The sequence below is a fragment of the Dama dama genome, chromosome 18 (genome assembly GCF_033118175.1).
Source record: "Dama dama isolate Ldn47 chromosome 18, ASM3311817v1, whole genome shotgun sequence".
Classification (NCBI taxonomy): Eukaryota; Metazoa; Chordata; class Mammalia; order Artiodactyla; family Cervidae; genus Dama; species Dama dama.
In genome coordinates this window covers 35,695,958-35,710,490 of record NC_083698.1, presented here as the reverse complement: position 1 = coordinate 35,710,490, position 14,533 = coordinate 35,695,958, and the positions used below count along the sequence as shown (strand labels likewise).

The 14,533-nt window shown below is 34.4% G+C and overlaps 1 protein-coding gene across 1 annotated transcript in view; it reads right to left on the bottom strand.

Moving 5' to 3' along the window:
- PCLO (piccolo presynaptic cytomatrix protein) overlaps positions 1-14,533 on the bottom strand; it is a 379,046-nt gene that overhangs the window by 130,643 nt on the left and 233,870 nt on the right. The window contains 1 exon segment of the mRNA XM_061165135.1: positions 716-2,903. Coding sequence (XP_061021118.1) covers positions 716-2,903 — 2,188 coding nt within the window.

The window sequence follows — 14,533 nt, the reverse complement described above, 5'->3', positions numbered from 1 at the left end:
ACCAGTGCTTCATACATATTGACCAGCATATGGATAATACTGTTGTTTACTGTCAATATCATATTAGGTACTAAGTTTTTAGTATGTAATACAAAATGTACAATGTTACAATGCTTGTCAACCATGGCATTCACAATGAGAGAGAAATTAAAATACAAGCCTTTTATTTAAGTAGAATTATAAAACTGTACATTATGCTAACATTAGGGACTCACCTGAACGTTCTCAAGAACATTCTCTGAATTAACAAACACTGATCTCACAAATGATAAATAATTTTCTACTACAAAGTCTAGCGGAATAGTCAATGGCTTAAAACCTTAATCATTTAACAAACTGAAAGAAACTAATAACTTTAAAAATGACTTTTGAAAACAAAAGAAACATACAAGAAAAAACTTTCCAACTATAGATTTAAAGGATGACCATATTTTATTGACACAATTATTTGATAATGGTTTTGGAAAAGTAGACACCACACAAATCAAACAATCAAGAAACAACGATAAAAGGATAAACTAAAAAGAAATAAAGAGCATGCTATGAAGTCTATACACAAGATAGAATTTCCATTTACAAGAAATAAAACTGAAGTAAACATGCAAAAGACACACCAAGAAAAATAGCACACATCCTTGGAGAAGGAAAATTAAACATGCAGAAAAATAAGAGTTTGAGTTTTGAGAGTAGCAAGGTAGTTTGAAGCCCAATTTACCTTCACTGTCTGACATGGCATGTTGGAAGTCATCCATGATGAATGCTATGTCACGATCGTAGCCTCGAGTCCGTGATTCTTCTCTCATGTGTTGCTGAACTTCAGGCAAAGAGTGACTGGATCCAAACTGGTCCCTGGTGTCTGCAGATATTGGTGGTAGGGGTCCAGCAGCAGCCCTGGCCATCCCCATTGGCTGTCCAACAGGACTGAGTGGACTTTCCTCTTCAGAATTCTGGGCCACAATTGGTATCCTTCCTCTACTCTGGCTAATAGGCAAACTGGTAGGCTTAGTTCTCCCAGAAGGTGATGCATGACTAAAGGAAACATCTAGAGCTTCAGCCTCTTGAGCTTTCAGTCTTAGAGAAGAACTGGAAGAATCTCTTTTAATTGATAAATCGAGCCCGTAGACAGAGGAAGGTCTGGAAGAAGGTCTGGACCTGCTGCCACTGCTATATGGCTTATCCACTTCATCCTGCAGAGCTGACCGAATGGTATTCCCTAAGGTGCCCAGTCCTGCACCAAGAGATGATCCCATAAATTTTTGTTGGTCTGTAATATTTTTTCTGAGGCCAAAAGTAATATCATCTTGAAGAAGCCTTGCCCTGGAAGAAATGCCACCAATAGATGAAGTGCTTGCAGTCATATAGCTCGAATAATCAGGTTCAAGGTCTCTACTTTCTTGAATAGGTGAGAATTTTGACATTTTAGGGTCAATTAGTGATTTCTTATGCTTTGACTGCTTTTGATAAAGTATGGCAGCTGGTAGTTGTTTTGCTGCTTGTTTTTCAAGTGTGAGTCTACTAATGCTGTACTTCTCAGATTTTGGAAAATGTCTATAACTAGTATCGGCATGGTAATAATGAGAAAGACCAGCAAGGTGATCTAAGCTCTCTGCTCCTCTCCGGAATTCTTGTTTAATCTGTTGTTTCAGAAGCTTTAACTCATAAGGATCCTCCATTGGGTCCTCCTCTGCTTTCACGTAACTATGCAATCTGGACGAAGTCTGCAGAGGTGCTAGGAAATCTGTCACTTCTTGAGACCTACGTGTCTCAGTGGTTCGGAGGAGACGATCTGTTTTTGACAGATCTTTTTCGTGAAGGCTAAATGCAGTGCTTAAAGCTGCTGTTCCTTTGGTAATCTCACCAATGTCATCAATTAAGACATAATTTCGTGAAGTATGATGGTCAATATCTGCATAGAAAGAATCTGCAGATATGCTTGATATTGGACTGCTTGCCATGCTACTTCTTTCTTCCAATCCTATTCTCAAATCTAAGCTGTTGTACTTACTACCAAGATGGGAAACAGCATATGTATTATCAGTAGAAACAGGCGCTATCATCAGGGGTTGGTTGCGAATCACCTCATAGTTGGACGTTATCTTGGGCTCCAAATATAATGCAGTTTGCCGTGGCTTTTGTTGTATCACCATCATCTGTGATGGTAACTGATAAGAAGGTTGTGGGGTTGGTGTAGGTTGAGCCTGAGGTGTGAAGGACATCGTTGCCACAGCTTGGAAGGTTGGCTGAGTCTGATAAGGTGAAACTTCCTGATGGTACAGAGTCTGTTGCTGAAAGTGGGATTGTTGGGTGTATGGGGTGGGTGCTTGAGTAGGAAGAGCAGGGGAAGAGTATTGGTATTGGGTATATGGACTCGTAGGAGGGACTAGCTGAGATTCTGTTTGGGTTTGTGGTGGAATAAACTGGTTGAATTCAGTTTGGGGAGCAGTTCTTGGTCGCTCGATGCCATGCTGACTTTCAATTCGCGTTGGTCTGGTGCTGCTGACCTCACTGTCGGACATGTAATCACGATCCTCAGCTACTCCCTGGAGATAGGCTCTCTCTCTCTTTTCTCGCTCCTTTAACAAGGCCTCTTTCCTCCTGTTAATCCCCATTTCTAGGTACCGTAACTTAGCATCAATCTCCTTTTCTTCCTCATCAAGTTCTGCTTGTTTCTTCCTAAGCTTGGCAGATTCCCTCTCCACAAGATCAAGCTCTCTGTCTATATCCTGGAGAATCTTGGCTCGGGCCATCGTGTTGGTTCTGCAGATCCTTCTCCTGGAGACTGTGCCCACTGTGCTGTAGGCTGACTGAATTCCTGTGGAGGTCTCTTCAGGTGGTGGGTTTGGCAGAGTTCTCTTCACTTTTTTCTGAGTGCCAGAGGTTGTTGCAGTTTGAGAACCTTTCGCCTGAAATTAAGTAAATAAAATACAATACTTTACTGTCAAGGAAAAAAAGTTAAAGGTCAAAAACCCCATAATTTACATTTAAATAAAGATGATTTCATATATGTTTTAGCTATGAGTATGTAATAAAATTGTACCTATAATTTCAAGTATTAGTCACAAACAGTTAACTGAGAAATAATTTTCCCCTTCTTAGTAAATTGTTACATATTATTACAACTTATGTAACTTTAGAAATGGGTCTTGAAATCCAGCACAAAGTGCATTGCTAGGCAGGCTTATATTTTAGTTAGACTCTTGGAAGAACTCTAAAAACTAATTTTCATCATATTTAATATACATACTACTACTTACTGAAGGTATGCCCAGAGTATTTGTGTTAACTATCTAAAATTTAAGTTATATTAGTTGAAGATACTCATCGTCAAGAGAATTGTTTACGTCTGTCTCACCACTCCTCTTTCACCTCCAGGAAGGGTTGTCAGTCCTAAACCAATCATGAAATGTTTTGAAATGAAATCCCCTCATTCACTACTACCTTTTTTCCTCCCAAAAGAGTTACCTGAACTAATTTCCTATTTACTCTTTCAATATTTTTGTAACAATGTGAATCTCCTATTTTTTTTTTTTCAATGTTGCTATTCTTTGGTGATTTTAGCTTCTTATTAATACACTTTAGTAACTACCACATGAAGCAAAAGGAAGTGACCACAAATAGTTCAAAAATTCATTGAGGGTTTTCTGGGTGGCTCAATGGTAAAGAATGTGCCTGCCAATGCAGGAGACACGGGTTCAATCCCTGGTCTGGGAAGACCCCACATGCCACAGAGTAACTAAGCCCATGTGCTCCAACTACTGAGACTGTGTTCTGAACCCAGGACGGCAACTACTGAGCCCTTGCGCCCTAGTGCTCATGCTCTACAATAAGAGAAACTGCCTAAATGAGAAAATTGCACATGACAACTAGAGAAAAGCCTGAGCAGCAACAAAGATCCAGCATAGCCGACAAATGAATGAATAAAAGTATTTTTTAAAAAAGCTGAAATCTTTAAAAATATCAGAGAAAGCATATAGGTAAACTGTCAGATATTTTCCATTTTATTTGGTTAATTTGTCATAACTTGCATTCTAAGAATCACTGGTCTTGAGAATCATTTAATTTCAGAATATCGGAAGACATGAGCTCATTTTGACCATAATTAAAATAAACTGATACACTCAAAGCTACCCAAGCATTTAGTAACATATTCCCTAACTAGATCTCAGGTTTTCTGCCTTCTAGTTGCATATTCTTTACAAAATTCTTCTTTTTTTCCTTTTTCTTACTTATAATCCAAAGACCTTAATTCTTCCCTTACACCCAATCACCAAGTATTAAAAACCAAAAAAATACATATTCATTCAAGACCTGTACTTCTATTGTCTTTTTACTATTTCCAAATTTATTTCCTTAAGTATTTTAAAATCTGTTCTCTGTTGTCATTTTTTTCTTCTCCACTTATCTACACTCATTGTTTAACAGAAATAATATTCAGAAGCAATACCATAAAGGTCAATTGAGGTTTAAATGTATTTCTGAAATTTTAAATATTTGAATGAAATTCACAATTAATAAACATCATAAGTCTCTTAAGTATGGTTTTTGAAACTGTAGCTTATTTCTCAGAGATCTTGAGGAATATGGGGCATTGGAACCTCAAAAGCAGCTGTTTGGTATGTTATTTATTCTCTCTTATCCTTATTTCTTTTAATTTTACTTATTACAATCAAGTCATAGAGCTGTCATGAACAGTAAATGAGACCTCTGTGCAAAATGTTTGGTACATACTATAGCTGTTCTTTAGTTGCTAAGTCATGACCAACTCTTTTGCGACCCCCATGGACTGTAGCCCACCAGGCTCCCCTGTCCATGGAATTTTTTCTGCAAAAAAACTGGAGTGGATTGCCATTTCCTACTCCAGGGGATCATCCCGACCTAGGGATCAAATGCATTGGCAGGCAGACTCCTTACCACTGAGCCACGTGCAATTCTGGACATACTATAGGCATCCATTTCATATCATTTCCTTGCAAAATCCTCTCATTACTACAGAAGACCATGGATTTTTTTTATAAACTCACATTCTAAATATTTAAAAAAATTGTTTCTTTGCAAAAAAAAAATGAGTGTGCTGACCATAATAGTAAATAAATAAATAATTATTTAATACTTTTCCAAATACTAACATATATATGTTTTCTATTTTTTAAAAAAGTTTTTTCACAATAACCTTTCTGGTTCTTTTAATATCATGGAGTTCAATAGGAGACTGAAATTAATGACCGTTTCTTTTCCTTGAGTTGCATTTAGTAGATCTGGTATATGGATAAGAATTTTCAAGTTTAAAATGTTCATCTGTACTACATGACTGTGGTTGTGAAATGGTTTGAAAAAGAATGTTTCACTGTGTTACTCTGAAACTGTAATAGCATAGCAAAAGATAAAGACATTTCAAAGTAAGGATTTCCCACCAAAGGAGGTTAAAAATATCCACCAATTAATGTAACACGAAAAGCTGATCCTGGCAGAGAGAAAGTACACACAACAGAGAAGGTAACAATGCAATGGAACAAACAGAGAGAATGAAAGAAATTTCTGAGGTGAACATACACACTTTGAAAATTAATTTTTAAAACTTCTGGAGGCACCCATTAAATGGGTTCATATATATATATACACACAAACACTAAATGAAAGGATAAATAAATGAAAAGATAAAACAAGAACCTGTTCAATTACTTTTAAAACTCTGAATCAAGAAATGAATTTCCCAGAATTCACTATGTGGGATAAGTATATGAAATCACCAGAAAGATAAAAGTACGAGGAATGGCAAAAAAGACAACTGTGTTAAGAGTAATGGTTATAACGAATTAAACTAGAAACTGATATTAGTTCTTACTGCTGATTGCTCATACATGTATATAATTTATCTTAATTTATGTTTAACAGTTTATAGTTCTCACTTGACAGAGTAAGCTTAGTCAAGCTCAGTCTTTGGTTATTTTTGAAGTTTATCATGGTTAATGATGATACAGTTGGAGGTCATGATTAGAGATGATGATAACAATCTAGAAAAAGCTTGGTGTTTAATAAGATTTTCTTTCCTTGATGACTAGCCTGGTCAAAATTTTCAAACAGATCTGGTGCCCTTAATCTGAAAAATAATTGTACTAAAAACAAATAGTTAAAAATACTTGTGCAAATAATAGACCAAGGGAAAGGAAAGGAAGTCCTAAGAATAGAATGGAGGTTGAAAAAGACTTGAAGAAAAGTTAATTTCAATCTCAATAGTGATAGGAAGCAAACAAACTCCAGCGTAAGTTTTGCTGTCTGAAGATATTTTAAACAACAGTTCTTGGAGGAGTCCATTGATACCATGCATCTTGTATGATAGACGAAATGCACTTCAGCCTGGTGATGCATTAGTTTCTGTGAGATGGAAATACATACAGAGAGTGGTTGAATGCAAACACAAAGAGGAAAAATGGAGAAGCAAATAATATATGTATATATACACACAAATGAAAGCGAGTCACTCAGTTGTGTCCTACTCTTTGAGACCCCGTGGACTGTAGCCTGCCAGGCTCTACTGTCCATGGAATTCTCCAGGCCAGAATACTGGAGTGGTTAGCCATTTCCTTCTCCAGGGGATCTTCCCAACCCAGGGATCAATCCCATGTCTTCTGCATTGCAGGCAGATTCTTTACCATCTGAGCCACCAGGGAAGCCCATGTATACATATATATATGTACATATGTGCATATATATATATATATATATATATAAAGAGAGAATATAATTCATAGGTAATACATAATATAAATGCTATATATATGTATTTTATATGTGTGTGTATATATATAATATATAAAACCCTTGAAAATTTATCTATATTAAAGTCTCCACTCATCCATTTCCTTTTTTCTTACAGGTGGAAAAGGCAACCCTGGTTACTACATACTGGTCAAATTAACTCTAATATGTTAACTACCAGGACAAACCATCAATCTCTAAATGGGCAATCACTGTTGATGACTTGCAATGCAGTGTACCAGGCAGCAAGCACCATAGCTCTGCTAAAGAGAAAATTGTAACAGCCCAATTTAATTTCTTCTAATCAGAAGAAACAGAAGAAACAATCTCACAGGACTTCAGCAAAGCATTTTACATTGTCCTTTGACATAGTTGCCAACTTTTGGATGTAACAATAAAAATTGGTCATGCAATTTGTTAGGGATCTGCATGCAGACTATGACTACTCATGGTCCAGCATCGATGTAAATAATTAATCTTTCTTAACCTTGGCACTACTGACATTTCTTTCTAGATGATTGATTCTATATTGGGAGTGTGAGGACTGTTTTGTGAACTGTAGAATGTTTAGTGGAAACTCTGGCTTCTACCCACTCAGCACATCCTATTCCAATCCTGTCAATCAAAAATGCCACTATACAATGTCGAATATCTCTAGGGGAACACAGGCAAGACAGTCACTGGTTGAAAAATCATAGATGTCACAGGACATACAAGATGGTATCTTCAGAACGAGATCGCTAATCTATTGTTAATTAGCTTATAGAGAATGCTGGTATTTGTACGTTTTAGTGTCTGTCTGAATGGAAAAAGCAGACACTTGGATGACACCTTGAAAAAGAGAGCTCCTGGGATAAACGGTGAAAGAAAAAGAGTCTAGGCTATGGTAACAATCTAAGCAAATTAATAAGGAGAGGAACATATTAGATTTTGCCTTGTTATCAATTATGATCCTAAAATCAATCCCTTTTTTAGATAGGATGATTTGCAACTTTTGGATTTATATGAATAAATACTCAGAAGATATTCAACCAAGATTTAAAAAACACAGTTTTATTAGAGAACAGGGAGAAAAAAATAGATGCTTATAACTCTTAATGAGAATGTCTCTTTCAGTTCAGAAGATTAATTTTTCTAGCTTAACCCCATAAAAATCTTGGGAAATTTTCCACAGGTGCAATAACTGAGGAGAAATCAGAGGATAAGGAATTTCTAGTCTGAATGAAAAATTATGTAAATGCTAGATCTTTGTTAAAAGTTGCTTGCTACTTTGAGGTCAAAAGAAGATCAATGGTGTAATTAAAAAGCGATTACAAACTTTAGAGGAAACAACAGTTATCTAGTTTGAGAAATTAATTACCAGAATCACTAAGGGAAATCAACTGGATAACTAACCTCAACTTTAAAATCGAGAAATCCTTTCCATCTTAAAATAATTTAAGAAAACAAGAATCAAGACAGCAACAACAAAAACCAGAAACACATATCTGATGGCTGAGTGGAAAAAACTAAGGACATGTTTATTGTTCACTGTACTGCCTGAGATTCTGAGTAAGACTGCCCTTCAACTGTGCAGTATAATATACAGAACCGGAAGATAGAAATTGCTCTCAGAGTCATTTGTCCCACCTTATTGGAATTCCCACTCAGAGCCTGTATTTACTTGATTACTAGAGAAGTCTCTGTCTTTGGAAGAAGAACACTACTTATACATATTATAAGTTCTCTGGTATTTTTACTTCTGCTCTGTACCTGGTCATTCCTTCTCATTAGGGTATAAATATCTTTCTATAAATGTTTATGCCTTTTAAGTATTAGGAAGGTAAATGAAATGTCTAGGATATTTGTCCCTTCAGAAAAGATAGCTCTTTAAAATATATGAATATCCATGTAAATGGACTAGAAGCAGAGTTTCACCCTCTGAAATGTCAATGAAAGCGTTAATTCACTGTTAAAGGGTCTCTCTACCCCACTATCTATAGTTTCCAGTTTGGAGACAAAATAGCAGTTGAATATAAAATATTCAGCATTCTATTCAATGCATTGTATCATTAATAATGTATTCCCAAAATAGACTCATTTTTAACATTTCACCCCCACCCCTACACAGAGCTAAAACAGATTCTAAATGTTGAGTGCAAGGGCTCAGTTATTTCTATTGCTTTAAGATATACAAGAAAAATTAAAAATAACATGGAGTGACCTGTGAAAAATGAAATTCTAAATGATACCATTCTGGAAAAATACTTTAAACACTGATAAAACATCTAAAACCCACTAGTCATTGCAATATGGCACAATGCCTGGCACATAAAACAAAGCCATCAAATTTCTTCAACTAAAATAGTGTGGAACAATTTAATAACTATTTCTATGAATCAAACTCTAAATGAGCAGTATCATCATTGGTATGAAAATATCACTGAATGAATGAAAAAAATATAGACACCTTTAACAATAAACAGTCTTGACTCTCTATGGCCATTGGAGAGAATTTACCATTTGTGAATATACTTGAAATTGTTTTTTAAAAGTACTTCTTCCTTAATTGTTGTAATATTCTAGTAGCATCAAAAAAGCAAGAAACTAAATCACAAGAACTTAACAGTCAGAAAATAAAAACAAAGTAAATGAATATATTTAAAAGTCACACACAAGTTATTTCTTAAAGTCTAGTAGTAGAGACAAAAATGTTCTCCAATTAATACTGTGAAAGTGGCACTCAATATATCATGAGACATCTTCTGCTTTGCCTTAATGCACCTCTTGTCCCAGTTTGTCTTGTTTTCTTGCTGAAAGTCATTGCTCTTGGGCTGGGCAGCCAAGCAGAAAACTAGTTTCTACCTCACTGGACAGAAGCATTAGAGATGTCAGTCTGTGCAACACGTATTGTTTCTATTTTCTGGAATGTCCCAAACAGATTAATTTCTTTTCTCCTAAAATCTGTATAAGGTGTTCTAGAAAGCCCTCTTAGCAGATTTTAAGGTGATCATTTTTTAGACATATGTACGTGCAAGTATTTCTCCCTCCTCATTTCTACCCTCTATCCCTCCCATTTATCTATCTTTGTCATTTCTAGATTTTATATTTTCATTGGAAAAACACACTGCTGTGTGCTACAGATATATTTCTAAACTAGTTTTTTTTTGCTTCATTCAAAATTGTATTTTCTTGATCATTTTCCTAGGAGAAAAGAAAATGCTTAAAGGTACTAATGACCTCCTTTTTTTTTCCTTTTAATCTCTCAACATCCAGTTAATACTAGGCTTAAAATCTCTCTTCTTGTAGTTACTTCTTCAAAAATTTATTGGGGCGGCAAAACATATTTTGCCTAAATGTTCTTAGCTAAGCAGAAAGAAGGTGTGGTAACCAGTGAGCATAAACAGAAACAAAGAAGTGGTTTAACAGTATTTGTTTAACCTAAAGGTTATGAAAATGTGATAGCGTAAGAATTAAAATCTGATCAGATCACTGGAAAATAAACACAGATACCTCTTATCTTCTCATTTCTATGCCATTTAACTTCTGTATGTCCTGCTGGACTAGGATATGGAATGCTATGAAAAACTATCTAACATCGATTACTTCAAGGGCAGAATCACTTACAGTTCTAATATGCCATCGAGAGATAATGACTACATCCCTTTACCAGAAAATGTGTTAATAGTTTATGTGAGCAATCTGAAGTAGAATAATCAAGTTAATACAAATTTCCAAGAATTAACATGGAAACTTATCCTAAAACATATTAATAAATATATATTAAAAAGTAAGACACATCTCTTCCTCCCTTCATTCAGATGCTAAATATTATAATATTGTCTGCCCATGAATTATTTCATTTTGAGAACAAACTGTTGATCCACAAAGAGGGACTGGAGTGATTCCAACACTTCTATAAAATACCTCCTCATTTGACTTTCTCATTGGCAACCTCTCATTGTAACAAAATTAACTGTATTTCAAATGCTTTAAAATGTAAATCTCTAATTACACTACATTCTGTACATGGAGTATTAAAATGAAGATTGATTACTACTATATGCTTTCCAGAGCTTCAGATCACTAGCAATTTGAGGAATGATTCAATAACTACTTATCTAAAGCCATGTGAAATATAATGATCCTTTTAATAGTGGCACAGTCTTTACTAAATTATTTTGAGATAATAAAGATATTTTATGTTTAGACTCTTGAAATACCTAACCACAAAATCACAGAAATCACTATTATTGTTTTTTATTCCTCTCTCATGGATTAATTATCCTTGGCCTAGAAAACCTTGGAACATGATATTAAAACAGTTCAGAGTTGCTTTTATCTAAACATACTCACAGTAAATAAAAATAGATCTTCTTCATAAAGCTATGTCACATAAATAGCTTCCTTCAAATTAAATGAAATTAACAAAATTTCCCTGGAAAGTAGGACCATGGTCCTTCTGTATAAACTGTAGAAGTGTTTGGTTCTTTAGAAAATGCTATTAAGAACTAACTGATAAAGGATGGCAATTGAATTAAGTAAGTGTCAAGAAACATACAGTCATCTAAGATGATAAATCTCATGAATGGACTTTCATAAATACAATATTTTTACTGTTATAATTTTATGAGGTTAACTTTTCATTCTATAAATTAAATTATTTGAGAATAGAGGCATACTTTGATGGTGATTAGCTGATTTTCCAAATGGATTATTAAGAAAAACTGAGGTTACTGATATGCATTTGGGTGAGCATTTATAGGCATCAGCTCATGCCATAAATGGGAGAACTGGTTGAAAGCAAAGCAAATAAACTTTTTCTAAACACAATATTATTTTATTAGAAACATTTCTATCATTTTAATTTGTTTCACACTGAATAAATTAATGCACATTTATTTTGTCAAAAGGAAAACTAATGTTGTGATGTGGGTCTTTTATGAATTATCATGAAACTCTCTACAATTAGATATATAAGTACTTTAAATCTTGACTTTAGTTCGACCTTCTAAAAAGTAAATTAATGACTAACCCTTTAAAAGTAGCCTCTATGCCTGGAGACTGAGTTATGTGATTAGTGCTGACTTTTATTAAAAAACAAAACAGTGGGGCTTCTCCCTGTCATGTCAAAATATACCACTTACTAGATTATAAATTAAAATTCAGTCCAACTTATTAAGAGTGACTTATTTTAGTCTATAGTTTTTTTCTTTCACTTGAGGAAAGAGGAGGAGAATGAGGAGCATAATCCCTTTTAGCTTCAACTCTTCTACCGTCACTGACTACTCCCTCATAAGAGTATTTACTGTTCTTTAGGAAGCTAAGCTTTTATTTGCCATCTCATAAAATTTTTTCAACCAAAAAAACAGAGACAGCAGTTCTATAAGTTAGCTCTAGGATTTCTTACATTGCGTTCAACTATAACTTTTCTTGACTGTTTTAATTTGAATCTCCAGCAAACTGTTCTTAAGGAGAAAATAAAACACATAAAAATTCCTTTTATTGTTTATAGCTTTAGACTAAGCTACCTCAGTTAACTAAACAGTTCATTTAAGTCTCAATTTACCTCACTCTGCTGGGTCTGCTGCTTTCTTAATTCAAACTCTATGCACCATTCAAGATAGAGGATCAAAAAGAAAACCCTGTTATATAGAAGAAAATTCATTTGCTACAAATGAAATTAATGTTGGGTGGATATGGACAGGTTCAAAGAATATTGACCTAACTTCAGATTTATCATTTTTAAAATATGGAATAAAATAAACATAAAATTTACAGAAATAAATGGTTTGAATTTGTGCCAGGCAATTGCATGTGAAAATATTTTGATAGTTATACAAAGGTATAAAAGTATTAACTAATTTATGCATATATGTATATGTATGTAGGCATATATTTCTATTATGAACATGTATTTTATGTTGAATATAATGCTAAGAAAAGTCAAGTTAACTATTACAATACATTTTGATGTCACTATGTACATTATACCTCAAAACTTTTCCAAATTTTTACATTATGCTTTAGTTCCTTGTTTTTTATTTCAGTTAGCACATATGGCAGATTAAAGGATCCTAAATAAGTAGCAATTTAAAAAAACATAAACAAATATACGAAAGTGCATACCTGTTCACTGGGAGGGGATATATTTTTGAGAATATGCATGTAGCTTTATGTAGTCAGTTATAAACTGCACAACTATCCAAAATAAGTAGCCTACTGAATTAATATTATGATAAAATACTTAGGAAGCTAATAACTGTTAAATGATGCTCTGTGATCTTAAACTGGGTCAGTAATAATCAATGTTCTATTAATCCAGAACTTCCCTGTATTAAACCAATATATCCTAATATTTAGGGCTAATTTTCAGCCAATGTCTTTTACTGAACATTAAGAACATATATATGTATCTTACAATTATGCTTATTTACGTATTTTGAAATGTAGATGTTAAGAAACTATAACACAAATAATATGATTTTTTTCACCCTTCAGTCTGAAAAGATTTGTTTTGAAGTTAATCCTAATATATTAATCACAGTGAAATAGCGAAGGTAAAATACTAAACACCAAATTGATGAGATCAATTAAAAAAATTTCTGGTTTTCACAGACATTTGTCTACATGTCTGAAGTCATTTTGATTTTTTCCAAACACTAATTAATTATTGTATTATCTTACTGCTATTTTTTGAAAAATACTTTAATATTATTTCCTATTTTGTAATAATATAATAACATAATAATAATTCAAGATTTTAATCATAGAGAAGAACTATGACAAGAAAAGTATACTAGCAATGAAGCGTAAGAGCTATAGAGAAAAATGAGGCCTCCACTATTTAGAATTTAACTCAGATGAGAATTATGTCTACTTCTATGGGCAAGAATCCCTTACAAGAAATGTAGTAGCCATCACAGTTAACAAAAGAGCTGAAATGCAGTACTTGGATGCAATCTCAAAAATGACAGAATGATCTCGGCTTGTTTCCAAGGCAAGCCATTCAATATCACAGTAATCCAAGTCTATGCCCTGACCAGTAATGCTGAAGAAGCTGAAGTTGAACGGTTCTATGAAGATCTACAGGACCTTCTAGAACTAACACCCAAAAAACATGTCCTTTTCATTATAGGGGACTGGAATGCAAAAGTAGGAAGTCAAGAAACACCTGGAGTAACAGGCAAATTTGGCCTTGGAGTACAGAATGAAACAAGGTAAAGGCTATTCAGTTTTGCCAAGAGAACGCAATGGTCAGAGCAAACACCCTCTTCCAACAACACAAGAGAAGACTCTATTCATGGACATCTCCAGATGGTCAACAATGAAATCAGATTGATTATATTCTTTGCAGCCAAAGATGGAGAAGCTCTATACAGTCAGCAAAAACAAGACCAGGAGCTGACGGTGGCTCAGATCATGGACTACTTATTGCCAAATTCAGACTTAAATTGAAGAAAGAAAGGAAAACCACTAGGCCATTCAGGTATGACCTAAATCAAATCCCTTACGATTATACAGCAGAAGTGACAAACAGCTTCAAGGGATTAGATCTGATAGATAGAGTGCCTGAAGAACTATGGACGGAGGTCCATGACATTGACAGGAGGTAGTGATCAAGACCTTCCCCAAGAAAAAGCATTGCAAAAAGGCAAAATGGTTGTCTGAAGAGGCTTTACAAATAGCTGTGAAAAGAAGAGAAATGAAAGGCAAAGGAGAAAAGGAAAGATATACCCATTTGAATGCAGAGTTTCAAAGAATAGCAAGGAGAGATAAGCAATCCTTCCTCAGTGAT